General features: G+C 48.1%; 1 protein-coding gene across 3 annotated transcripts in view; it reads left to right on the top strand.

Annotated features, from left to right (window-relative positions):
- Syx5 (syntaxin 5) overlaps positions 1–26,775 on the top strand; it is a 257,162-nt gene that overhangs the window by 19,505 nt on the left and 210,882 nt on the right. For 2 of the 3 annotated variants that reach the window (XM_075698291.1, XM_075698289.1), the window contains exon 2: positions 8,285–8,485. In XM_075698291.1, the coding sequence (XP_075554406.1) occupies positions 8,327–8,485 (159 nt within the window). In that variant the 5' untranslated portion in view covers positions 8,285–8,326. Of the gene's footprint in view, positions 1–8,268; positions 8,486–26,775 lie in introns of all 3 variants that reach the window. The other variant, XM_075698290.1, reaches the window with a different exon arrangement.

The raw sequence follows: 26,775 nt of genomic DNA, 5'->3' as shown, positions 1-26,775 counted from the left end.
GTCACGTGGTCGTGACGTCAAAGAACACAGTAGCAATACTGTGAAAGGCAAAACTAGCTTTTATTGGGCGAACCTGTGCCCACAAAACAGGCTACACTTAAAGCACAACGAGAGCGGCGAACACAGTCGGCGATCGTCGAAAATCTGATCAGCAGGTCCAGCGCGTCGGCTTTTATACAGCAGTCATTGAATGTTCCAGACTAATCGTTGGGACCCACGTGCCTTCCACAAAGTTCTACACCATTCGCGTCACGCGATGAAATCGGATAACACAAGGTTCAGCGACAACAGACAGTGGATAGAAGCATCGATAACTTTACAGAAACTTCAGATACATGCAGGCGCATCCCGTGCTGTTTGATAACATTTGTTAGGCGGTGAAACGTGGTCGCCCGATAAATATAAGTACACCTGTCAATACCCCCCTCTTAGAAAGCATCTACCCGATGCCTTCTAGGCCTTGTGTGGCTGCAAACAAACGAAAGTAATAAAGAAGCATTCGTAGCAAAGAAAACAACAAAATAAGGAAGTTCGTCAGCGTCCGTAAAAGGGTTTAAGACGCACCACGTGGACCACTTCAGATCGTGCGCGGCGCCGCTGTGAATGCGAAATGCCGTCTGGCACGACCTCATAGTCCAGTGCGCCAATACGTCGGATGACCTTGTAGGGTCCGAAATAGCGTTGCGATAGTTTCTCACTCAGTCCTCGTCGGCGTATCGGAGTCCATACCCAAACACGGTCGCCGGGCTGGTATTCGACGAAGCGTCGTCGGAGGTTGTAGTGTCGGCTGTCGGTACGCTGCTGGTTCTTGATCCGTAGGCGGGCGAGCTGTCGGGCTTCTTCGGCGTGCTGGAGATAGGTAGCGATGTCAAGATTCTCCTCATCAGTGACATGCGGCAGCATGGCGTCGAGTGTCGTCGTCGGGTTCCTGCCGTAAACCAACTTGAACGGCGTGGTCTGTGTTGTTTCTTGCACTGCCGTGTTGTTAGCGAATGTTACATACAGCAAGACCGCGTCCCACGTCTTGTGCTCAACGTCGACATACATTGCTAGCATGTCGGCGAGGTTCTTGTTCAAGCGCTCCGTGAGACCATACGTTTGCGGATGCTAGGCAGTTGTCCTCCTGTGGCTTGTCTGGCTATATTGCAGAATGACTTGGGTGAGCTCTGCTGTAAAAGCCGTTCCTCTGTCGGTGATGACTTCTGGGGCACCATGTCGCAGGAGGATGTTCTCGCCGAAAAATTTCGCCATTTCGGCTGCGCTGCCTTTTGGTAGAGCTTTAGTTTCAGCGAAGCGGGTGAGATAGTCCGTCGCCACGACGATCCACTTATTCCCAAATGTTGACGTCAGAAACGGCCCCAACGAATCCATCCCAATCTGCTGGAATGGTCGCCGAGGAGGTTCGATCGGCTGTAGTAACCCTGCTGGCCTTGTCGGTGGTGTCTTGCGTCGTTGACAGTCTCGGCATGTCTTGACGTAACGGGCGACGTCGGTGGTCAGACGCGGCCAGTAATACCTTTCCTGTATCCTCGGCAGCGTCCGGGAGAATCCGAGGTGCCCAGCGGTTGGATCGTCTTGTAAAGCGTGCAGTACTTCTGGATGCAGCGCTGACAGTACAACAAGAAGGTAGCTGGCGCGGACTGGTGAGAAGTTCTTCTTCACAAGCAGGTTGTTTTGTAGCGTGAACGAAGACAACCCGCGCATAAGTGCCCTAGGGACAACGTCGGTGTTCCCTTCCAAATACTCGATGAGGCCTTTTAGCTCCAGGTCTGCTCGCTGCTGTTTAGTGAAGTCTTCCGCGCTTATTATTCCAAGGAAGGCGTCGTCCTCGTCGTCTTGCGGCGGGGGATCGATGGGGGTGCGTGATAAGCAGTCGTCATCAGAGTGTTTTCTTCCGGACTTGTATATTACGGTGATTTCATATTCTTGCAGTCTGAGGCTCCACCGCGCCAGCCGTCCTGAAGGGTTCTTTAAGTTAGCTAGCCAACATAACGCGTGATGGTCGCTGACGATGTTGAATGGCCAGCCATAGAGGTAAGGGCAGAATTTTGCTCTAGACCAAATGATGGCGAGGCATTCCTTTTCAGTCGTAGAGTAATTGCCTTCCGCTTTTGACAGCGACTGGCTAGCATAAGATATAACCCGTTCAAGTCCATCTTTCCTCTGGACTAGGACGGCACCGAGGCCTAGGCTACTGGCGTCTGTGTGGATTTCAGTATCGGCGTCCTTGTCGAAGTGTGCAAGTACCGGCGGCGACTGCATGCGTCTGAGTTCTTGAAATGCGTCTGCCTGCGGCTTTTCCCACTTGAACTCGACATCACATTTCGTTAGATGTGTTAGCGGCTCCACGATGCGTGAAAAGTCCTTGACAAAGCGCCTATAGTAGGCACACATGCCAAGGAACCTGTGCACTGCCTTCTTGTCGATTGGCTGCGGGAACTTTTTGCGATGGCAACTGTCTTCTGCGGGTCGGGGCATACCCCAGATTTGCTGATGACATGCCCTAGGAAGATAAGCTCATCGTAAGCGAAGCGACACTTTTGTGGCTTTGGAGTGAGCCCTGGTGACTTGATGGCCTCTAACACTGTCGCAAGCCGCTTAAGGTGATCGTCAAAATTTCCGGCGAAGACGACGTCATCCAAGTAAACACGACAGGTCTGCCACTTCAATCCTGCTAAAACCGTGTCCATTACGTGCTGGAATGTTGCAGGCGCCGAGCACAGTCCAAATGGCATAACCTTGAACTCATGGAGGCCGTCTGGCGTGATGGAGGCGGTCTTTTCGCGATCCCTTTCGTCGACTTCTATTTGCCAGTAGCCAGACTTGAGGTCCATCGATGAGAAGTATTTAGCATTGCAGAGCCGATCCAATGCGTCGTCTATCTGGGAGGGGGTATACGTCTTTCTTTGTGATTTTGTTCAGTCGACGATAATCGACGCGGAAACATAGGGTTCCGTCCTTTTTCTTCACTAAAACAACTGGAGATGCGCACGGGCTTTTCGACGGCTGGATGATGTCGTTGCGCAGCATTTCGTCGACTTGTTGTCTTATAGCTTCGCGTTCTCGCGTCGAAACTCAGTAAGGGCTCTGGCAGAGTGGTCAAGCGCACTCTTCGATTATTATGCGATGCTTTGCGACTGGTGTTTGTGGAATCCTCGATGACGTCAAAAAGCAGTCTTTGTATCGTCGAAGCAGACTTCGGAGCTGTTGCCGCTTAATCACGGGGAGACTTGGATTTATGTCGAAGTCTGGCTTGGGGAACTACGGTTGTCGGGGTAGATGCGACAGAATCCGAGAGGACAAATGCATTGCTGGTTTCCAGAATTTCCTCGATGTATGCGATTGTCATGCCCTTGTTGATGTGCTTGAACTCCTGGCTGAAGTTCGTCAGTAACACTTTCATGTTTCCTCCGTGCAGTCGAGCGATCCCTCTTGCGATGTAAGTTTCGCGGTCTAGCAGTAGACGTTGGTCGCCTTCGATGACGCCTTCTACGTCAGCGGGCGTTTTGGTGCCGACCGAGATAGCAATGCTGGAGCGAGACGGAATGCTCACTTGATCTTCGAGCACACTCAAGGCGTGGTGACTACGAGGGCTCTCCGGCGGTATCGCTTGATCTTCCGACAGTGTTATTGACTTCGACTTCAGGTTGATGATTGCGCCGTGTTGGTTCAGGAAGTCCATGCCAAGAATAACGTCTCGTGAACACTGTTGCAGGATAACGAAGGTGGCAGGGTAAGTCCGGTCATGAATGGTAATTCTTGCCATGCAGATTCCAGTTGGCGTGATTGAGGTGTCCTCTAGCGGTCCGAATTAACGGGCCTTCCCATGCAGTCTTAACTTTCTTCAACTGGGCTGCGATGGGTCCACTCATGACTGAGTAATCGGCTCCTGTGTCTACTAAGGCGGTGACTGCGTGGCCGTCGAGAAGCACGTCAAGGTCGGTGGTTCTTTGTCTTGCGTTACAGTTAGGCCTTGGCGTCGGATCACGGCTGCGTCGCGTTGACCTGTGGCTGATACGTGGCGTCGTCAGATGGTCTTTCATCGGTTTTATTCTTTGCTTCCAGTCTTCGTCAGGACGGCGGCGTGTCGTTATGTCGTCGAGGCAGTCTCTTCGTAGTCTTCGTTGGCGGCGGAGGATCTTAGTCAGTTCGACGAACAGCAACCGCACCTCCATCTGTTGCTACTTTTAGTGTTCCGGATATGGACTCGTGGATCGGCCCTGGGCTGGGCCCGTGTATGCTTGGCGCTGCGGCGACAGGTAGCGGCCTGGTGATGGCGAACACGACAGTCGTCGAGAGCTCCACTGAGTAGCGGCGAGGTAGTCGGCGATATCGCGAGGGCGTTCACCTTGCTGCGGGCGCGGAGCGTTGATGGCGAAACCTCGCAGTCCCATCTCCCGGTATGGGCATCGTCGGTAGACGTGGCCGGCTTCGCCGCAGTGGTAGCGGAGCGGGCGGTGGTCGGGGGTGCTCCAAATGTCCGTCTTCCTTGCGTAGGTGCGCTGGGTGACGGGTGGTTCTGCTGGCGGCGGCGGACGACGGAACTGCGGCGCGACAGGGCCCTGGTGCGGTCGCAGAGGGGGACCTTGACGGCATGCGACGGCGGCGTAGGTCATCGCTTCTGGCTGGGGCTGTGGTAATTGAGGTTGCACCTCAGGAGCTCCCAGCGAACGCTGAACCTCATCTTTCACGATGTCAGCGATCGAGGCTACTTGAGGCTGCGACGAAGGCAAGACCTCTCGGAGTTCTTCGCGCACAATGGCCCTTATGGTCTCTTGGAGATCAACGGAGCCCAGCGCTTAGATGGCGCACTGATGCGTGAGCACTTGGCGGTTATATTGTCTAGTGTGCATTTGTAACGTTTTCTCAATCGTCGTAGCCTCTGTCAGGAACTCAGCTACGGTCTTCGGTGGGTTTCGGATTACTCCGGTGAAAAGTTCTTGCTTTACGCCTCGCATCAAGAAACGCACTTTTTTCTCTTCGGACATTTCCGGGTCGGCGTGCCGGAGAATACGGGTCATCTCTTCTGGGAAGATGGCGATGGTCTCATTGGGTAGTTGGCCTTGGGTTTCCAGCAGAACTTCAGTCCTTTCTTTTTGGATAACACTCGTGAACATCCTCAGGAAGTTACTGCGGAACAGGTCCCATGTTGCTAGGGTGGACTCCCGGTTCTCGAACCAAGTCCTTGCGGCATCTTCCAAGGAGAAGTACACGTGTCGTAGCTTATCCTCAGAGGTCCAGTTATTGAAGGTCGAGATCCTTTCGAAGGTTTCGAGCCAGGTTTCAGGATCCTCCGACGTAGCTCCACGGAAGGTAGGGGGCTCTCTGGGTTCAAGTACGATGGGTGACACTGGGGCAGCCATTGTGGTTGTCTTGGCCACAATCTTCTTGGTCTTCTCAGGTAGAAGTCCGTGCTCCGGGGGCAGCTGTTGTAGACGACGGCTTGCTCGATGGTCCGTGACTACGTTGGTGCTCTCTTTACGGTCCGGGCTTGGATCACGGCTTGTCGGGGGTGTCCAGTACATGGACGAAAAGCACCTCCACCAGATGTCACGTGGTCGTGACGTCAAAGAACACAGTAACAATACTGTGAAAGGCAAAACTAGCTTTTATTGGGCGAACCTGTGCCCACAATACAGGCTACACTTAAAGCACAACGAGAGCGGCGAACACAGTCGACGATCGTCGAAAATCTAATCAGCGGGTCCAGTGCGTCAGCTTTTATACAGCAGTCATCGAATGTTCCAGACTAATCGTTGGGACCCACGTGCCTTCCACAAAGTTCTACACTATTCGCGTCACGCGATGAAATCATATAACACAAGATTCGGCGACAACAGACAGCGGATAGAAGCATCAATAACTTTCCAGAAACTTCAGATACATGCAGGCGCGTCCCGCGCTGTTTGATAACATTTGTTAGGCGGCGAAACGTGGTCGCCCGATAAATATAAGTACACGTGTCAATATTACCTAGAGGGAAATCTGGCGCTGCTGCACTGTGGTGTACATGGGAATGCCGGTATATTGTGACTTCGGATTGGCATAGTTCTCGAAGAGCGAGGCAACCACTGTTCCGTCTGTCACAATGACTCATTTTCTACTGAAACTGCATGTAAAAAGCTATTTTAGCTTTATTATTACACAAAAACATGTTTTGTTTAACTATGAGAACTTGTTATTACATGTACAATTATATGATACATAAAAGTATCAGCGGGCCGGGCCGCTAAAGTTGGAGGACAGACAACAAAATTCACGCTCGCTTTGAAACAGTTTGTCATCTGTTCTTGCTTTCCTTCCTTTCGACATGCATTGTAGGTGAGCAAAGATGTAATTTGCATGAATGGAAACATTTTATGAAGATTTTACTTTAAGAACGCGTTATTTGTGTAGCCATATCCACGTTTTAGATGAAGCCTCTTACAACACCAGCAAACACATGCATCGCAGACACATATACCATCATTCCCATGTTGGCACGGCGCCCCTTAAGAAACTCCCATAGACGGTGGCGCCAGATTTCCCTCTAGGTTTTATAGTAAGAAACTCTTATGAGCTATCATTTTGCGCAGCAGCATGTATTGTAACTCTCGTCTACCATGGAGGAGGAAGAAGACATAGTTGTAGTATTTTTAGCTTGTTGTTCTTCCTAAAAATGGGCAATGAACTGCGGAAGATTTTTAATTTTACGACTAGATGTTTAGATGCCAGTGCAGCTTCTGGTAAAGCGGGAAAAACTTTCCGCTTCAGCGTGACGAAAAATCAGTCCGAGACCGATCGGGCTTGCTGCCTGGTTTTCCGCCCGTTTTGCCACCTAGGTTGGCGGATTTTGTCAAGTTTTTGCTGCTTCTGCCTGCTCCGAAACCAAGTATGAATGTAGCCTGAGCGCTGTTTGTGGAAAGCTCATGGATATTTTCTTCTTGGCCACATTTGGTAGGCACATACAGTATGTAATGTAATGGTGGTTCCTGAGGAACCTGTAGGAGTTTCTTCTGTAGAGTCATGCTACAGTCAGGTGGATGGGAATTTTTCCCTGTCATGAATTTTGCTCGCCTTGCGTGCTTCTGCAGCACTGGTCTACCATAGCCTAATAGTGTTTTGCAAACTTAAATGAGTAATACTTTTTCTTCATATGCCTGTACTTCACTCGTATTGACTTTTGCCAAGCTGCTCCTAAATTCATACTTACTGCTCCAAAATGGAGAATTCATGCTCCAGACCTGCTCCAAAACTTCCTTGGCTGCTTCCATCCCTGATTCACCTGTACGTGGCTCCATCAGCTGCAGTCTGTGCCCTCTCAGATGGTTTGGACATTGCAAATGGTTAAGTGCATTGTGCAGATCTGCAGATCGTGCAGTGACAGTTGTGTCCTCTGCAAGCTTTTACGCCAACGTACACCAGTGAAATAGTGGGACATTCAAATTTAATCTAGTGTGGCATTCTTTGTGGAAGCGCCTCGGAGGCGACATCCCTTGTTTGCTTCTGTGTTATGTGCATGACACAAATAGTGAAGCGGAAGGCTAACTACTTGGTTTCCGTGAAATGAAAAGCATGCAGCTACTCAAGACTGTTTGACATGAAAGAAAAATAAGTTGAAGTTCCCACACTTTCTCCTCTGATGTCACAAATTTTGGGTCTTGCCTGAAGCTAGTTGATAGTTTACTAATGAACAAGGATTACGTAGCATTCTAAAGGAGGTAAAGTCAAACATGCTGTAAAAAGTTTGTAGCAAGAAAGTTCATCTCCTGCCAGCATAGTAACCTAGTTGCTTTGGCATCGTGCTGCTGAGATCAAAGTTACGGGTGCAATCCTGGCCAAGGCGGCCTGATTTCGATGGGGCAAAACGCGTGTTTAGGTTGAAGGAGCCAAAATTAATCCCCACTATGTTATGCCTCATTATCATATCATGGTTTTGGCCCTTAAAACCCCATAATTTCATAAATAAAAAAGAAACTTGGTGATGTCACACTAACATACTGGTGTTGTGGCTTGGGTGTGAAATTTGAACCTTTTATTTGCTGTGCTGATTACCGAAATCTTTCTGGCAAATATACGTGGAAATTGCATCTTGCAAGAATACTTTGCCAGGATAGTAAGTGGGTGGCGCCTGTTGATGTCAACTCGAGCAGCCTCGCTCACCTTTTGCTTGTCGGGGATGCCAGCGACATGGTTCATATTCCACCCACTTCGAACGACACGTGAGTGACTCTTTAAAGACTACAGCTTGACTGGTGCTTGGCAACATGTAGTTTGCAATAAGTGCAGGGCCTGCTTTGTGCAGTGCTGGCCTCCGCTCCTTGAGGATGCTCCGAGCTGGACCCAAATGATAGCACGCCGTAGACGCACTGTCTCACGCACAGACCACGAGGACAGCTTTGCCCTCCCTGTGTCCGCGTGTGCTGCCACCTTCGTCTCGACAATGACAAGTCGTGACCGTACAGCCGAGTTCAAGTCGGCCGCCAAGCTGATGCAGGGAACCATGGTGAGTACTAAACTAGAGCACCTCTGTAGGCATTGTAAAATGCCCCCTGTTGTTTAATTGTTGTATTACGAAAGGTTCTGTCACTTGAGTGCACAAGTGGGTGCATAAGGCTTCATTTCCATTAGCACTTCTCAGTCATCTCAAAATGCAAAAAACTTTGATAGTTCCATTGTCACAAGCATGCTGATAAGTGTGAGAACCAGAGTTATTCATGCTTTTCATGTCTGTAGCCAGGAGTATGCCTGTGCAATCTTTTCTGATGACTGTGCAGCCTGTTTCTCGAAAGCATTGTACAGGGTTTTATTACCACATGGTGCCAGCCTTTCACAAAGATGAAAGCAATGGTGCTGCACCTGCAGAGTAGGTGGAGCTGTGTCATGGTTAGCAAGAATTTCATCTCGCAGTAAAGTGGAGATATCATCATCGTGACCAACTTTAACCTCTTCGCTCCAAGTGCGGAGATTTGTAGATGCATTTTCTAAAGCCAGGTGCTCCTGAGCGAAAAGTGGTGAGGCACTAAAATTTTGCACACCTTTCTCAGCCTGCACCTCGGCTGTGGCACCTATTAAGAATAAAAGGAAATGGCTGTGAGCATTCTCGCAAATCTTCCTGTTTGCTAACAGCGTTCGCATTTGTGGGCACTTTTTCTAAAGCCAAGTATGCTGCAGAAAAAAGTTTCGAGGCATTCAAACCATGCCAGTTTGTCAGCCTGCATGGTTTAACTTGCTTGTAAAGGAGGTGAAAGTGAAAATCGTCATCCACCCGAATTGTAGCACGAAGCTACAAAGGGAACCCATGCGGGTTTCTCGGAAAGAAAGCTTCACAGTGGAGGAAAAATTTGTCCTTGTCAGGGATTGCTACATTCAGGTGGATGACGATTTCCCTTTCATGGACCTTCCTCCACAGTGCGGGATTCCACAGAACTGATTTGCCATATCCTAAAGGAGGGTGCCATACCTTAACTGAGGCAGCCATTGCGAGCAACTCAGATGTATTCACAACTAGTGTCCTCTTTAGTGGACACAGCTTTTGGCTCCAAAATGATTTGTATGGCACTAATTTTTTTTCTGTGAGCTTCTGAAATAGTGTGAAAAAATTTTGTGGCTCTATCACAAACACCAGAGATAATTGGAGCTGGGAAAAGGCCAGTAAAATAGGGCCAAACCACACACAAGACACGCGAGTGCTGGCAACGCGTCCTTATGGCGTCTGCCAAAGGCATCTACTATGGTGTCCGCGATTCGCATGGCCAATGTCGTAGTAGACACTATGGTTGTCTTCACTCTGTATGGAGCAGCAGGCAAAGAGGACGTTGAGGCACCCTAGCAGCTGCTGGAGAACTCCCCTCCTCCTCTGCCCTACCCTCCTGCCTCGCCCGGCACAGGAGAGAGCACGCATTTGGGCCACGCTTCTCGCTCGCGTGTACTCCGCTCCTTCTTCCCCGCTAGGCTCCACCCACTCTCGCCGCATCGCTATGTTGCGCGATACTATTTCTGTACTCTGGTTTCACTCTCTCAGCTCTCTCTTTTCCAGCTCGGCGAAGCTGCAGATGCAATGAGAGAAACACAGCGAAGTTCTAACAGCTCCAGAGTAATTAAGCTTTAAACACAGTTACTCATTTCCAAACCTACATTTTTTGGTAGCGAAGTGGTTAAAGGACCACTGACAGCAAAACCTATTTTCTTGACCTTTATTTGTTTTGACCTTAGATGTCTGTGCGTCATAATCACTGAATGAAACCGTAAGTGCTCCAATGTGACACATAATTAATGATAGCATTGGCAATTATGTTTGATTTTAGTGTTACTTCAAAATGCTTTTCCAAAACCTTAAGAAACTAGCACTGTACTTCAGCAGTTGCAACCAGCGCCCCCTCTAACTAGATGCCTGGACATCGCTTCCTTTCCCATTGGAGGTACCTTGCCGTGTTTGCGAGCCGTGACCACGAGGTGGTGCTTGAATTGGTGGTGCTCCTGATTGCACACTACAGAGCACTACGGGGTAACTTGATGGCACCTAATCCTTATTCGAAATCGCTGTAGCCACTGGTTACGCAAACTGCTGTTGGAAGGTCTTCGAAAGTCATGCCCGGGTGTCTTGTTCCCTGACTAAACTGGCATTGTGGCACGCAGCAATGGCACATTACTGAGCAAAACATACGGTGGTAGCTGAGTGAATGAGGAAATAGTATGAATTTTGTGTGGTTACACATAGATCATAATGTGCTGTCATCTGCTTGAGTTTTACCGGCAGCGCAGCCTCCAGTGTGTTGCAAGCGTCTTCCATGAGGCAGCTGCAGTAACCATACCAAATGGGCAAGTGTAAAAAAGAGAGGGAAGGGCAGGTGGTTTTTGGCCCACATTGCAGGCATCTAGTTAGAGGAAGCGCTGTTGCAACTTACTGGACACGTGATCTTGTGGGCTCAAAAAATGGTGACGTACAATTCACCTGCTAGTTGCAAGCACATTAAACCCTGTGGTCGGCACAATCACAGTCGTCATTAGTTTTGTGAAAGTCTGCATTGCTGCCATAGTGGATGCAGCAAACAAATATAAGTTTAGTACGAGCAGAGTAGCAGCTCAGAAATAGACAGCGCCACGAGCAGCAATGAACCCCACGGGGGCGTCTGTGTCAGCAGGCGTTTGGTGTATTGCAACATCACATACCTGAGCACATGAAGGCTGGACCCTCCCACATCTAACCATGCGTAGCTTAGCCATATCCGGGGAAAAGATCAGCCAATGCCTTGTGTTCGGACCTTTATGGCACCTTGGCGGTGGCAACATACCCCTTTGGCCTTGGCTTCATGCAGACGGCAGCCCCGGACTGACCCACACAGGAGAAATTGGCAGCTGCCTTTTCTTGTTTCTCTCTCCCTCCAACCTTCGTCTTTCTCTCACTTTCCATCTTTCCTGTCTTCTCCTGGCTCCCTCTTACTTCCAATTTTTCCTGGCAGTAAGGAGTAACCTTGTGTGAATAGCCAACCTAGGTTATGTCATATTTGGTTATAGCGGTAATGTACAGCTGGCGTTTGTAGGACCTGTTCTTACAGGCCCAGCAGCAACCCCCTTATAGGGCTCCACGGTGGGGGGCTGGCTTTACTGCCGAAAATTAAACATGCATCTATGGCAAGCTCTTTCCCCCCACTCCCTGATCACCCTCAGAAACGAGGGCACACTGAAAACATTTTTTAATTTCTTGGCAACAGATAGAAAAATTTCCCCAGATTCCATGTCATCCAGTCTGACAAACCTGAAAAGACCATGATTTGTCCTTTCCTTGTGTCGAAATGTCTCACTGAAACTCTTGGCACAGGCTACAAAGCATCGAAAATGGCTGGCGGTTATCTCCTTTTGGAACTCCGCGATACGAAACAGCTTGAAAATCTTCCTAAAGCACTGTCATTCGGGGAAATCCCAGTGACAGTATCCGCACACCGAACTATGAACACCAGCCATGGTGTTGTCTCCGATGATGACCTGATGGAGCTGACTGAAGCTGAACTGTTGAAAGGCTGGAGTGACCAAAACGTGATCAATGTCAAAAGAATGATGCTAAGGCACGATGGCAAGGAGATAAAAATCAAGCATCTAGTACTCACTTTTTGTTCAAGCATCCTGCCTGAGACACTTGAGGCTGGCTATGTAAAGCTACAGGTCAGGCCATGCGTTTCAAATCCTCTTTCATTGCTTCAAATGCTAGTGTCTCAGCCACAGTTCCCAGAACTGCAGAGGCTGGCAGACATGTGCAGAATGTAGTTCCGGTGACCATGCCTCTGAAACATGCAAAAACGCTCCGCACTGTGTGAACTGTGATGGTGAGCATGCCGCATACTTGCGGTCGTGCCTGTCTTGGAAGAAAGAAAAAGGAATAGTCGCAATCAAAGTAAAGTAAAATATAATTTTTGAAGAGGCACATAGGTGGGTGGCATACCTGCCAACAAACAGCTTTGCTGAAATGGTGCTTCAGGGGGCAGTGCCAAAACGGCTCCAAGTGGCTGTCTGGCCCACACGCAGTGAGCTGGTGGTGACCCCATCTGCCCCCTTGGCGGCTGCAGCTAACGCTGCTCCACCGCCCCAGCAGAAGGGACCATCGACCTCCAAGCAGATGTCTCTTCCGATGTGTTGAGGCCTTCAGGTCAAGCAGTGCTTCAGTGCAAGCACTGTCAAGCAGTCAAGCTTCAGTGCTCTTCCGTCCAGCGCCTCGCAAGAGGCGATAGGCACAACCACCAGCCAAACGGTGCCACCAGCGCCTAAGGAGCAGTGAGATTCTTGCGATCATTCCAAAAAAGAGAAAACTCACGTCACGGCACTTGGAAATGGTCCATGAGCTAACTTTCTCTCTTAAACACAGCACAAATTTTATCATACTCGAGACACAAATACTACCATGAAATGTTAGAGGACTCATTCATAACCTTGACAATATTAGAGAACCCCTACAGAAACATAATCCTAAGTTGCTGTGTGCTCAAGAGACACACTTAAACCTACAAACACTGACTTTCTTCGCAACTACACCATCTTGTGAAAAGACAGAGACGTGGCTAATGCCTCCGGCACTGTAGCAATAGTTGCTGACAATTCTGTAGCTTGTCAACATGTTGCCCTTCAGACACCCCTTGAGGCAGTGTCAGTTCGGGCAATCCTTTTCAATAAACTGGTCTCTGTGTGTTCTCTATACATACCCCCTAACTATCATCTCAGCAAAAGTGATTTCTATAACCTCATTGATCAGCTTCCGGACCTCTACATACTCGTGGGTGATCTTAATGCTCATACCACAATGTGGGGAGACTCGTGATGCGACGCGAGAGGTCGATTCATTGAAAATTTTCTTCTGACCTCAAGTGCCTGCCAGTTTAATAAGATGGAGCCGACCTATTACAGCATCCAACACAAGAGTTATTCATTGATAGATCTAGCAATTGGCTCTTCTTCTCTTCTGCCTCACTTGAAATGAAATGTCATCAATAAACTTTATCAGGGTGTCTACCAACTGGGAAATCTCAGGGATTTTGAATAGTCTGGAAATATTCACGGATAACTGTGGGAATTTGTGCCTCTATCATGAAAATTAGCTGTAATTTTATTGAAAGCGAATGAAAGTTGTTGTAGTGCTGGCTTGCGTAACAGAAGGATCGTAACGAATCGCATTTTGATGCCGTGTTGTCGGCTGGAGGACTTTCCAGTGTACAATCAACGACCAAGTTTCCGGACGCCCAATAATTCGGACGGCTTCGCGGCACCACCATGTATGCCATAGAGTCAGTGTATAAGAACAGCTGAAATTTCGTGTGAAAGAACCCTTCGCCGTCCGTTTCTCCCGATTTTTTGCCGTGACCGCAGGTCCAAAACGGCATTAATCAAAGCCAATACCGCCGTTTTGGTTATCTCGCCGCCTTGAACCAGCGCTGTCGCATGCATATCCGCTGGCAGCCGTAGCCACTACCGCGGTAAACGCTAGGCCGGTGCTTCGACGTTCGCTATTAAGCATGCCGTTCAGTGCCGTGTTTTTATTGAAAGAATTCGCCACTGTCATCAATGGCACCTACTCCGCCTTGGTGTCCCTTGCGGTTAGCTTCGAAGCTCGGAAAGTATGCCGCATTGCATAATGCCGGGTCCCGAAAATCAGCTTCGCCTTAATGCAGAAATGTTACGCGGTGAAGCATACGCGAAAGTGTTGCGGTGAAGCATAACAAGCATGGGAAGGGGCAATTGTCCGGGGCACAGTATGTATTTCTTAATTGTACACGCGTCTAGCTGCCATCCCATGTCACAGTACGAGCACCGATATGCCTAATAAGTGTAATGGCAGGCCTTTTCATATGTGCATGTGGCGTTTTGAGTCCTTAATGGCAGTAAAAGACGCATTCGTTTTTTCTAACTGCCCGATTTTTTGGACGTTTTCTCGGCCTATAGGCAGTCTGAAAAATCGGACATTGAATGTAAAACTGACCTAGAGAATCCTTCAAATAGTTCGTGGGACGAAAGCGCGGTGGAAGGAGGACGAGAACAGAAAGGACCTATGCATTTAGGAGTGAACAGGACAGGAAGCGTGCCGCCCTATCTTTCAAGGAGCTTGAGCTCAAAAAAACAGTGTTGGCTGATGCCGAGATGCAGGTGTCTCTCATCCAAACCAAAATAAACTCTTTAAAGCAGTGAACTGCAGCACTGAGGCGTTCCGCACGGGCTGAGAATATGTCAGGACAGTTGACGTTGACTCGCGAGCTGCTGAGAAAGAATCTCACTTGTGGCAGAGTTCAGCAGAACTTTTTATTGGGCTAGTTGGTGCATATTACTGAAGTACTAAAATGCGCCAAACAGACGACACAAGAAGAGACACGGATGAGCGCTTACTAACAACTGATGCTTTGTTGTCAGAAACACACAATATATACGCAAATCTGGCTGCGCAACTCACACGTTGAAAATCACATGGTAACCAGGCAAAAGGCTATAAAACGATTGTAAAAGATGACGATCGCGACAATGACACGTGGTGTATAGGGCCAAAGCACCGTAAATGATAATGATTATGTGATACACAAAACATCGCTGTAAGGGAGTAGCCCATTAAAAATTAAAAGATTAAGATTTTTCACCAAGTGCAGACGGTGCAGCAACATGCTCAGTTCTAACTAGTAAGGGTTTCTAAAAAGGACATTTCACCTTTATACAGAAGTTTTGATGGTTCGCTGGCACAGTATGTAAAGGAAGGGCCTGGAATGCGTCAGCTTGCAGCAGTGTTTTGTGTATCGCTTAACCATCATCATTTATGGTCCTTTGGCCCTACACACCACGTGTCATTGTCGCGATTGTCATCTTTCACAATCGTTTTATCGCCTTTTGCCTGGTTACCATGTGATTTTCGACGTGTCAGTTGCGCAGCCAGATTTGTGTATATATTGTGTGTTTCTGACAATAAAGCATCAGTTGTTGTTAGTAAGCGCTTGTCCGTGTCTCTTCTTGTGTCATCTGTTTGGCGCTTTAGTACTTCAGTAGCAAAGTCCAGGCCTCATACCACTGAGCTTGCTATCAGTTGATAGAAATAGCTCGCATCCTCTTCAGTCACGCTGTCCACATTTCTAGATGCAGCCTATTTTTGCCACTTCTGTGCAGTAGTAGCTAGGAATGGAGCACAAACATTAAGCTTAGGGTAAATTGAACATTCTGATAACCTAAATTACTTCCATTTTACTTCTGAGTGATATGTATCATTACAGAGTACTGCTTTGGTGAAAGCACTTCCATGTTTTACATGACGTTTGATGTGGAGCATGTCGGTAGCAACCTCGAAATCCATGGAATAGCAACCTTGAAATAGCAACCGTGGAGCTTCGCCAAAGTCGCCGAATTGCCGGTCTGCCACTGCAGATGGCTTCCGACGGCGACAACTCGCCACCTTTTTCCAGCTACCCATGGCAGCCCTACATCGAACCACAAACCTTCGCCGGAAAAGCTGGGGAAGATGTGGATGGATGGCTCAGCTTTTACCAACGTGCAAGTCGGTTGAATGGCTGGAACGCCACTGCCCAGTTTAACAACATTGCCTTCTTCCTCAAGGGAACCGTGTCTGTGGGGCTTGAAAACCACAACGAAAGCATGACGATGTGGGAAAAGTTCGTAGATGAAATCAGGAAGTGCTTCGGAGGTGCTTCGGAGATCCGGCAGCTAAAAAGAAGCGTGCAGAGCAAACCCTAATGCAGCGAGCCCAAGTTCTCGGCGAAATCTGCACGATGTACATCAAAGAAGTGCTTAAGTTGTGCAAGGCCCTGGACCCTCAGATGACAGAAGAGAACAAAGTTGATCATCTTTTAAAAGGGATCGTCGAGGACGTGTACCAGTTTCTCATTGACAAAGGCAGTCTGGACTCCGTAAGTGACGTCCTTCAGCACTGCCGTACATTTGAAGCCTTGAAAGCTCAGCGTATCACACCGAAGTTCGGCCGCACCCCCCCCCCCCCCCCAACATAACTAACGTTGCCAGTGTTGATGTGGTGCCAGCTCCATCTGACCTTGTGTCAGTTATTCGGCAAAGGGTGCGCGAAGAGCTTGACGACGTGAGATGGCTTCCCTCTCGACTCCGCCGGCTCAAGAGCCCTTTTCTCACTGCGACTGCCGTGAGACGTCCGTCAACGCCGCCTCTGTAGACGCCTACAACTTCGCTCCTCGTTCAAGAGTGTCAAACCCTACTATGAACACGCATCCCAGTTATCAGTTCCACGATGGTTACTCACCCAGACCACCTGCAGTTTCTCAAGAGTGGAACAGCCGTGCCAGTTATCCTGCTACTGACAATTTCGGTGCATCCCATTAGCGCCCCATCTGCTTCCAATGCGGTATTCGCAGTCATGTCGCCAGATTTTGTCCTCATCACCGTCACACGTCAACCCCGTCCCATAAGCGACCATGCACTTTTTATCGGCGTAGCAATCGGCACGGCAATGGGACACGCTGGCCTTCTGACTTCGATAGCAGGACAAACCACCAGGCGAATTACCGTAGCAACTCACCAGCTTCTGTGCGGAGCTTGACGCCGCCGCCTTCACGCCAGTGCAGGCCTCCATCTCCATGACGACGTCTCACATCACCGCCACCGGGAAACCAGGTGGTGCAACCAATGGAGGGAGGTCGCCAGTCATCATGAAGTACAGGCCCCTATGCCTCCGCCAGTCACCATGTGTCATAACCAGATTCGTGTTTTAGTGGACACTGTTGCTACATTGGCCTTAGTGGACACAGGAGCGAGTGTCTCCATTATCAGCCTGGATTTCAAAACCCAACTAGGCCATGAAGTGATGTTTCGCTGGGATAACGCTAATGAATTTCGTGCGGTGAGTGGAGAGTTGCTCCGACTTATTGGAGTGTGCACCGCGAACGTTTATTTCTCTGATAACGTGTATCAAGCCGAATTGGCACTGCTTGCTCAATCCACTCACAACGTAATTCTTGGCCTCGATTTCCTACAACAGTGCAGTGCCACTGTTGATGGCAGTACCGGCAAGCTTTTCCTTTCTCCTCTTGTCAGCCAACCTGCTACCTGTTCACGCGCTCTTGCCATCATTGAAGATGCTGTCCTACCAGCATGTTCCTTATCCAGAGTTTGAGTTGCTGCTTGCAGTGTTGACGCTGATACATTTGATGCAATTGTTCAGCCTGTGCCTTCTATAGTTGTCAAGAAAAGTGTGCTTGTACCTCGATGCATCCTCTCTGTGGCCTGCAGAACAACTACACTGTAGGTGTCAAATTTAGCCTCCCAGTCTGCTGTGCTACCCAGCGGTATGCCACTTGCCTCTTTTGAAGTCGATACCGGTCTCAGCATAGGCGCCTTAACTGATGACATGTCACACAAATCCCGAGAGCACGGGGCTGACCATGGTGTCCCTGAAGACTTGTTGCCTTTTTTAAAAATGATCAACAGGTCACTGTCTTCAGAGAAGCGTCAAGCACTGGTCAGCAACCTTAGCAAGCATGCGTCATTATTTGATTTCGCACAGAATGCTAACAAAGTTCGCATTCCAACTATGCGGGCTCGCCACAGGATTGGCACATGTCCACGTCAGAGCACAAGGTCATCGCTCAGCAGGTCAACAACATGCTAGCCAAGGGTGTCATCCAAGATTCCTCTAGTCCTTGGGCTGCGCCAGTCATCCTCGTGAAAAAGAAAGATGGGTCCTGGAGGTTTTGTGTCGACTACCAGTGTCTCAATTCAGGGATGAAAAAGGATGTGTATCCACTTCCCAGGATCGATGACATTATTGACTGCCTTCATTCCACATCCTACTTTTCATCTGTAGACCTCCGATCGGGCGACTGGCAGATACCCATGCATTCAGCTAATAAAGAGAAAACCACTTTTGTGACCCCAGACAGCTTGTTTGAATTCAGTGTCATGCCGTTTGGTTTGTGCAACGCACCTGCAACATTTGAAAGGTTTATGGACACAGTACTGCACGGCCTGAAATGGGAGGTTTGTTTGTGTTATCTAGATGACGTCGTAATTTTTGGCTGCACTTTTGCAGGGCACAACCATTGACTGGACGTTGTTCTGACCTGCCTTGAACAAGCTGCCCTTACCCTCAACTCTGAGATGTCACTTTGGCCAACGAGAGGCCCTAGTACTTGGACATTTAGTGGACAAGCAGAGGGTGCGACCAGACCCACAGAAAGTTGCTGCAGTTAGCAGCTTTAAACAACCGCAGTCACAACACGAGCTGAGGTACTTCTTGGGTCTTTGCCTGTACCTCCGACGTTTTATGCCCAACTTTGCCGATACTGCCTACCCTCTGACTTCATTGCTGCGCAAGGATAACCCTTTCACCTGGACAGCAGATTGCGATTCCTCGTTTCGTTAACGGAAGTTCCTGCTCTCTTCCAGACCCATACTTCGCCATTTTGACCCCTCTGCGGCAACAGAATTGCACAACGACGTGAGTGGAATTAGCCTCGGTGCCGTCCTCATCCAGCGTTTTGGTGTCGCCTAGTATGCCATTGCTTATGCCAGCCGTTCGTTCAGCAAGGCCGAACAGAATTACACCGTCACTGAGTAAGAGTGTCTCGCTGTCGTCATTGCAGTCCATAAGTTCCACCCATATCTCTACGGGTGCCGCTTCACGATCGTTACTGATCACCATTCACTATGTTGTTTGGTTGGTCTCCGCGACCTGTCTAGCCGCCTTGCTCGATAGGCGCTACGTTTGCAGGAATTTGACTTCGCAGTCCGTTACAAGAGTGGCCGACATCATGCAAACGCTGACTGTCTTTCGAGGCTCCCTCTACCAACAAGTGCATGTGACGCTGACAATTTCGGCGAGTTTCTGGCCGCCATCAACAACATTCTTTTTCCCGACCTGGCCACTTTCTGGAAAGAGCAGCATGATGACCGCAGCCTGGATGCCCTCTTCGCCTCAGCGGCTCAACCAACAGGTAAAAATGGCTTTGTCATCCAAGATGGCCGGCTCTACAAGAATTATGCAGCCGATGGTGCCCGCCTTCTCTGAGTGGTCCCTAAGAATTTGAGCACTCACGTGCTCTGTGCTATGCACGACGACTTGACCGCTGGGTACCTAGGTTTCACTAGAACATACCACCGCGTTCAGGGCCGATTCTACTGGACTAGTATGCGATGGCATTCAGAAAAGTGTGTGGCCATTTGTAACAAGTGCCAGCAATTTAAGTGCCCTAATACTGCTCCGGTCAGACTCCATCACCCTGTCGTGCTACCATCTCCTTTCGAAATGGTTAGAGTGGACCTTCTTAGCCCATTCTCGCACTCAACAAACAACCGTTTTATTATAGTCTGCGTCGACCATCTAACATGTTATGCTGAAACCGCAGCGATGCCAACGGCCACGGCTCTTGATGTTTCGAGCTTCCTCCTGTCCTCCATTATACTGCGTCATGGACCCCCTCATGTTATTGTGAGTGATCGTGGTCGTCAGTTCATGGCCGATGTAGTCGAAGAGCTGTTGCGTCTCTGTGCTTGCCAGTTTCGCCATGCGAACTCCTATCACCCGCAGACAAATTGTCTCATTGAGTGCACTAACAGAACTTTCACCAACATGCTTTTGATGTACGTCGACTCCAGGCACAAAAATTGGGATGATATCTTGCTTTTTATCACATACGCCTACAACACTGCAAAGCATGAAACTACTGGCTACAGTACTTTCTATCATCGTGTCAGACCACCCTGCAGCTTCCTTGACACCATTACACCTTTTACTGCTCATGCGGACCCTTCTATTGCCCAGACTCTGCCACGCTGAGGAAGCACACCGCATAGCTCAGCTCTGTATATTGGCATCCCAGGACTGCTCCAAGATCAGCTACAATTCACGCCATAACAATATGTTGTATGACAAAGAGAACATAGTATGGCTTTGGACACTACTTCGCAAGCGCGGCCTGTGCCAGAAATTTCTGGCTCGTTACACCGGGCCTTTCATCATCACCAATTGCCTAAGTGATGTGACCTATTCGATTGCTCATCTCGTTTTTAATGGCTACCAGTCTAAGAAGACGCAGCTTGTTCACGTCGCCTGCCTGAAACTCTGCCATCCCCGTGACTCCGAGTGGATGTAACAGTTACTTGCCCAGCGGCCTTCGTCTGTGAAGGGAGGAGTGTTACGCTAAAGCTACAGCAAGAATAGAGGAAAAGGAGAATGAAGTGCGCTTGTCAGCAGCTGGGTGTTGGCATGGCGCCTTTTCATCACCTCATCTTTAAATAAACGCACCCCATCATTACAATATACAGTGAAACCTCGTTAAACTGTAGTTGGCCGGAGCTCGGGAAAGGTACGTACTAAACGGTAGTACTGTTTAACCGAATAGCATGAGATCACCCACTTACCTGTCGAAAACAGAACTCAGAGAGAGTGCGATGAAAGGGGAAAAAACATGCAGTATTTATTAACTTCGCGCGACAAAAGCGTTATTTTCGTTTGATGCCGCGGCGGCCTAGCACGCCGACGACAGCGGCCTCAAACTTACTGAAGCTGCGTGCCAGCTTTTCAGCCAGCCTCCTCTTCTCGGCAAACACTCGCACGGCAGATTCCTCGTTGGCGTTACGTATTCACCGTGCACGTGCGCAGTAGTGCTGCAGAAGTCCCGGAGGCGCCTTTTTCATTACGGGTGCCGGAGTTTGGAATAATTTTCATTTGGAATAGAGTTACGTTATCGCGCCCCTATTGTCGTCGCGACGATTGCATTCATGAGGCTGACGCAACGTGCAGCTTATGCCACTGTCTGGCCTGAATCGCCCGTGCTATCGCTTTCAGTGTCGCCCTCGTCACTGTCGCTAGTCGACACTTCGGCAACAACAGAGGCGAAAAGTCGAACCTCATAGCCAACATATCTTCGCGGTCGCAGCAGCGCTGCCGAGCAACTTCTTCGCATTCCAAATGCCACACACTGTAGTGAACAGCAGATCCCTGTTGCGTGTCAGCGCCGACTTCTTCGTGTCACGTTCGAGAGCACGGACGATGTCTAATTTTTATTCTATGCTGAGCACCCGGCGTCTTTTTTATCCAAGCTTTGGAACGACGCGAGTCCTCGCTTGCACGACGCCATAACGCTCTCTGGCACCGCGTCGAAATGATGTTGATGTGGCTTCACGCGCAAACGCACAGGGCGCTTGGAGGCCGTTGTTCCGATCTCTGAGGCGTGTTGTTCTGCCGGGCCGCCCGATGGAGACGGCGCAGCGCAGTGTTTGAGCGACGAAAAGTTTAAACGCTACGTTTTAACCGATGCGTACGCAGTAAGCTGGTACGATTTATGCGGATACGAAACACATTATGTTCAATGGCCGCTGAGTCGGAGATTTGACTTTACTACTTTTAAAACGAAACTACTGTTTAAGCGGGTACGGTTTAACGAGGTTTTACTGTATATAACGAGGTTTTTCATGCTATATATGTATACCTCTTTCTTGCCCATAACGAGGAGCGGCAGCTTCTCCATCATTGCCATGTTCCTCGCAAATGCAACCAATATTCTATCATTTGCTTGTTTTCTACCTGTGCACGATTCTCCCTAAAAGTTCGGTTCGACAACATCTTAAAGTGACGATTCATCCATGTTGCATGCGTCTTCCAGGGAATACTCTCGCAAAATAATTTGCAGCTTGCCGCTGGCCCAGTCCTTCGTGCAGCTTTTGTTTGCTGCTTCACCTTCACCAGAAACAACCTTTATGGTTAAATTGTACTGTGTCTTAAATCTAGCCAGCCAGCCACTGCTGCAAACAAAACTGAAGGGGCCCATCTGTATGGCTAAGCACTGTGCCTTTTTGCTAAGGAGGGGTTCGGTTACAGGCAAGCTTTTTGCCTTCGCATTATTTAGCCAATGCACCAAAGCCTCCTCAACATCTGGAGGGTAACTTGAGCCTTTTAAACAACGCTTGAGGTTGGACGATGCACCACTCGGCACCTTCTCTCTCGCTGTCCAAGTGCCACAAACAGTAGCCAGTGGCAGGCCTTTCCCCCGTGACAACACGGACTTCTTGCTTCATGTTGGATGGTATTGATGATCTCCAGTTTTTCTTTGATGCTTATCACGCGAGACTTGCCTGTTCGACAGTGTGCGGTCCTGTCACGATCACAAAGTGTCCACAGAACATTGTCGCGAAGTTCAGGCGAATGTCCTGTCATGGTCACGCAGCATCCGCAGGTCACTCTTGCGAAGTTCAGCTCACGTGCAATGCAGCCGGTGAACAAAACAACTGCACACATGTGGACACTTCGTGGTTTCCATGATGCTTTTGCCCACAACCTATTCGAACTCCAGACCTGCACAAATAACTGACTTCTATGGGAGTTGCCTGCGCCCACTCTCGTTCAACCGTTGGCCATTGGTGTCACCTTTACGACCTGTTCGTCGACTACTCTACGGTTGACTGGGGTGGCATTGTGATTAGAATGGCGGCTGTTGTGTTGTGACAAACTGCTTGTATAGTTGATGATTTTTGCAAACACATTCACATTGACGTCACAAGGCTTTGATTGGTCACTTCACTCCAAATGTTGACTGCCTGAGCCATGAAAAATGTTGGTGCGTGCAGTCCGCTGCTCTCTAAAATAGCGTTAAATAGCCACTCCTATTGCCTTTTTCACACAGCAGCAAACCGCACAGCTCTTGCACGTGAAGTCGCATTGTTTATAGAGCTCGTAGTGTTCGCACCAGTTTCATTGTTTACATCAAAAAGTTCGCTCCTGCGCTTTTTAGAAACTGGAAACCACTGTAACATTCGACGACAGACGATTACCACTACTTTGAACTCTTAAAAGTTGCCCGTGAGTGTGTCGCGGGTTCAAAAAGAGAAGTGCGCATATAGCTTTACTGTGTACGTACCTTTCGCATCACCATTATGCTGCCAGCATATCACGCAGAAAAGGTTGCTTTGCAGTTTGGAAAGAGTTTGACGCAAGGTCTGCAGTGCAGCACGTTTTAAAGCACTTGAATCCCTTTTGCAAGCTTTCAGCTCACCTAGGCTAGACATCAAACAGTAATGAAAAAATGCTCACGTTTCCTTGAAACAGACTCAATGGATTTCATGCGTAATCGGGTGCAGGAATTACCTGTGAGAAATTTTACCATATCCTCTGCCTTTCATACAGCACACAGCAATAAATCCTAATGTAACCTTTTACATTAGGTTATCTGTAATAAACTCAAGAAAGCTAGTGTATCCTATGAATCTTTTAAAACAATTTTTTCAGTCTCTCATAGAGGCTAGAAAAGGGAAAGTTATGCAGTCTAGCATTGCAGCTGCCACCTGTGCTCATTGTTTTTTTTTTTTTTGCACCGCTTCTTCTCCTTTAATCTCACCATTCAAATGCAAAACATTCGCATATTTTGTTTTTTATATTTGTTAATTAATTCACCTAGAATAAAAGTGCTTTGTGTCTGCCGAAATTGCAGCAGAAGCGTTGGAATAGATTGTGGATGCAGACTACAGTGAACAGGTTATAACTAGCACCACTCTGTCTGTACGTTCTGTCCAAAGTGGCAAACTAGTTGAACTAGACTAGGCGTGCTGGGCAAGGGACATCTGTGCAGGTCTGGAGTTCAGTAGGTAGTGCTCTTGCCGGTAACAGTGTCATGCAGGATCTCGTGAGAGCACTCTCTCAGCTAACAGGATCTCACTAGGTCGCTCCACCATGGCCTCCAAGATTACTAGTCTGAGATTGTGCGTGACACTGCTCGGAGGCTAGGCTTCTGCAATGGCCACAAATTCGTGCGTACGCATGCCATGCGTAGCTCACACATGGCGTGCCTCGTGCAGAATTGGTTGGCCGCAGGAGTGCGAGACTGCAACCAAGGAGTATGATGGACATTTGAAAAGAAGTGAATAGTATGCATTAACTGGCAAGTACATGATGTACCACTGTGGCTTAAGTGGCTACTAAATGCATTAAATAAAGGGGGTAACTGAGTCTTTGATTTTTCTCAACTGTGTTTAATAAGAAACTATGGCTTGCGGGTACGGTTTAATGAATTTCTAATGCATTTTCGTTAAAATCTCATACATTCTGCAGATGCATCTTCAGTATATAGAACCATAGCAGCAGCACACTAAATCCATTATTAATAAATTTAACTGCACTCACCAAGCAATATGTTACTATTTACCTAGTCGGATTGACTTTGTATAGACTTCTATTTTATTTATTTATTCATATACCTTAAGGGCCCAAAAGGGCATTACATAATCATGAACAAAAGTGGTCTTTCTTAACGAAGCAACATGTTGGGATGAAGGAAAAGCAGTCAGTTATAAAAAAATAGAGCAAAGACCACAGAATAAATATAAAAAACATGTACATGTCAAAAGCACTACGTATCGCTTATACAGAATCAAATGTTAATATGACTAAAATTAGTGATCGGGTCCAAGGAAAGCAAGTAAAGCAAATTGGAATGTTGATTGCTGTGTGTGAGCGACAATGCTAGCAGGCATAAAAAAAAAAAACAAGGGGCGAATACTGATGTCTTTTTGTACGCGAAAATATAGGTTTTATCTTATGTTCACGGTCAATGCAGGTGGAAATGTAGGAAGCCGGGTGAATGAAGGTTCGGTAGAATGGCGAATCACTGTGGTATAACGTGTGGAAAAATGATAGGCAGAAAAATTTTCTGCGCATGACAAGTGGTGAAAGATTGACTTCGTTTAAGGGAAGATACACTTTCATAATGAGAATAAAATGACTGAATGAACCGTGCAACTTTATTTTTAACAGATTCAAACATATCGGTAAGGTGTGCTGTGTGCGGGTGCCATACTATTGAAGCGTATTCTAAGATGGCCTGATTACAGTATTTACATGTGAAGCAGGGTGTCTACCAACCGGGAAAACTGGGAATTCTCAGGGAATTTGAATAGTCTGGAAATACTCAAGGAATATGTGCTTCTATCAGGGAAAATTAGCTGTAAAATTATTGAAAGGGAACGAAAATCGTGTTAATGCTGGCTCCAGCAGAGGAATCGCAACGAATGGTCATTGACGCCGTGTCATCGGCACGAGGTATTGCCAGTGTAGTTAACGACCGATTTTCCAGACGCCCGATTTTTCGGACATGCCCGATAATTTGCACGGCTTTGCGGCACCACCACGTACTCCATATAGTCAATCTATATTTCCCTGACTGCAGGTCTGAAATGGCATTAATCAAAGCCACCACCGCCGCCTCGAACCGGCACTCTCGCACGCAGATCCTCTGGCAGCCATAGCCACCACCGTGGCAACGTTAGGCCAAGCTGCTTCTACGTTCGCTTTAAGCTTCTTGCCATGCGGTGCCTTGTTTTTCATTGAAAGAATGCGCCTCCGTCAGCAATGGCACTGACTCCGCCTTTGTAATCCTCGCGATTGGCTTCGAAGCTTGCAGAGCACAACGCGTTGCGTAATGCCAGTCTCCAAAAGTTAGCTTTGCCTCAGTACAGCAGTGTTACACGGTGAAGCATAAGCATGGGAAGGGGCAATTGTCACGGGACACAGTATGTATTCCTCAATTATACATGCATGCACCCCCGTCTCCTGTCATATTACAAGCACCGATATGCCTAATAAGTGTACTGACAGGCCTTAAGAGCTTTTTTTGGAAGTGCCTGTGGCAATTTTAGCCCTTAAGGGCAGTTAAGACATGCATTCATTTTTTTCGGACTGCCCGGTTTTTCGAATGTTCTTGCGGCCCCTAGCGAGTCCGAAAAATCGAACGTTGACTGTACAACTGACCAATAGGATGCTTCAAATGATCCATGGGGTGAACACGTGGCAGAAGGAGGACGACAACAGGAAGGACCTAGGCGTTGAGGAGTGAATGGGAAAGGAAACGTGCCGCCACATCTTTCAAGGAGCTTGAGCTCAAAAAAGAAAGTTTTGGCTGATGCCGAGATGCAGGTGTCCCTCATCCAAACCAAATAAACTCGTTAAAGCAGTGAAACCCAACACTGAGATGTTGTTTACTAGCTGAGAGTATGTCAGGACAGTTGCGGTTGACTTCCCAGCTGCTGAGATAATCTTAAGTAGTGACAAAGTTCAGGCCTCATAACAATGAGCTTGCTATCAGTTGATAGAAATAGCTCATATTCAAAAATATTTACTTATGTATGCATCTCCTTTTCATTCGTATTTGAAAATCTTCAACTCAATTTGGAATGGGTTTTACCATTTTTTTTCGCTGCGCATTTTACTAACACCTTCCTTCTGTTCTCTTTTTAAATAAAATAGATATTACTCCTTACTATTGTTAGATTCTCATCCGTGCTCTTTGGACAAAGGAAAGACAACACAGT

The sequence above is a fragment of the Dermacentor variabilis genome, chromosome 7, assembly GCF_050947875.1.
Source record: "Dermacentor variabilis isolate Ectoservices chromosome 7, ASM5094787v1, whole genome shotgun sequence".
NCBI classification, from domain to species: domain Eukaryota; kingdom Metazoa; phylum Arthropoda; class Arachnida; order Ixodida; family Ixodidae; genus Dermacentor; species Dermacentor variabilis.
This window is presented reverse-complemented; position numbering and strand designations above follow the sequence as displayed.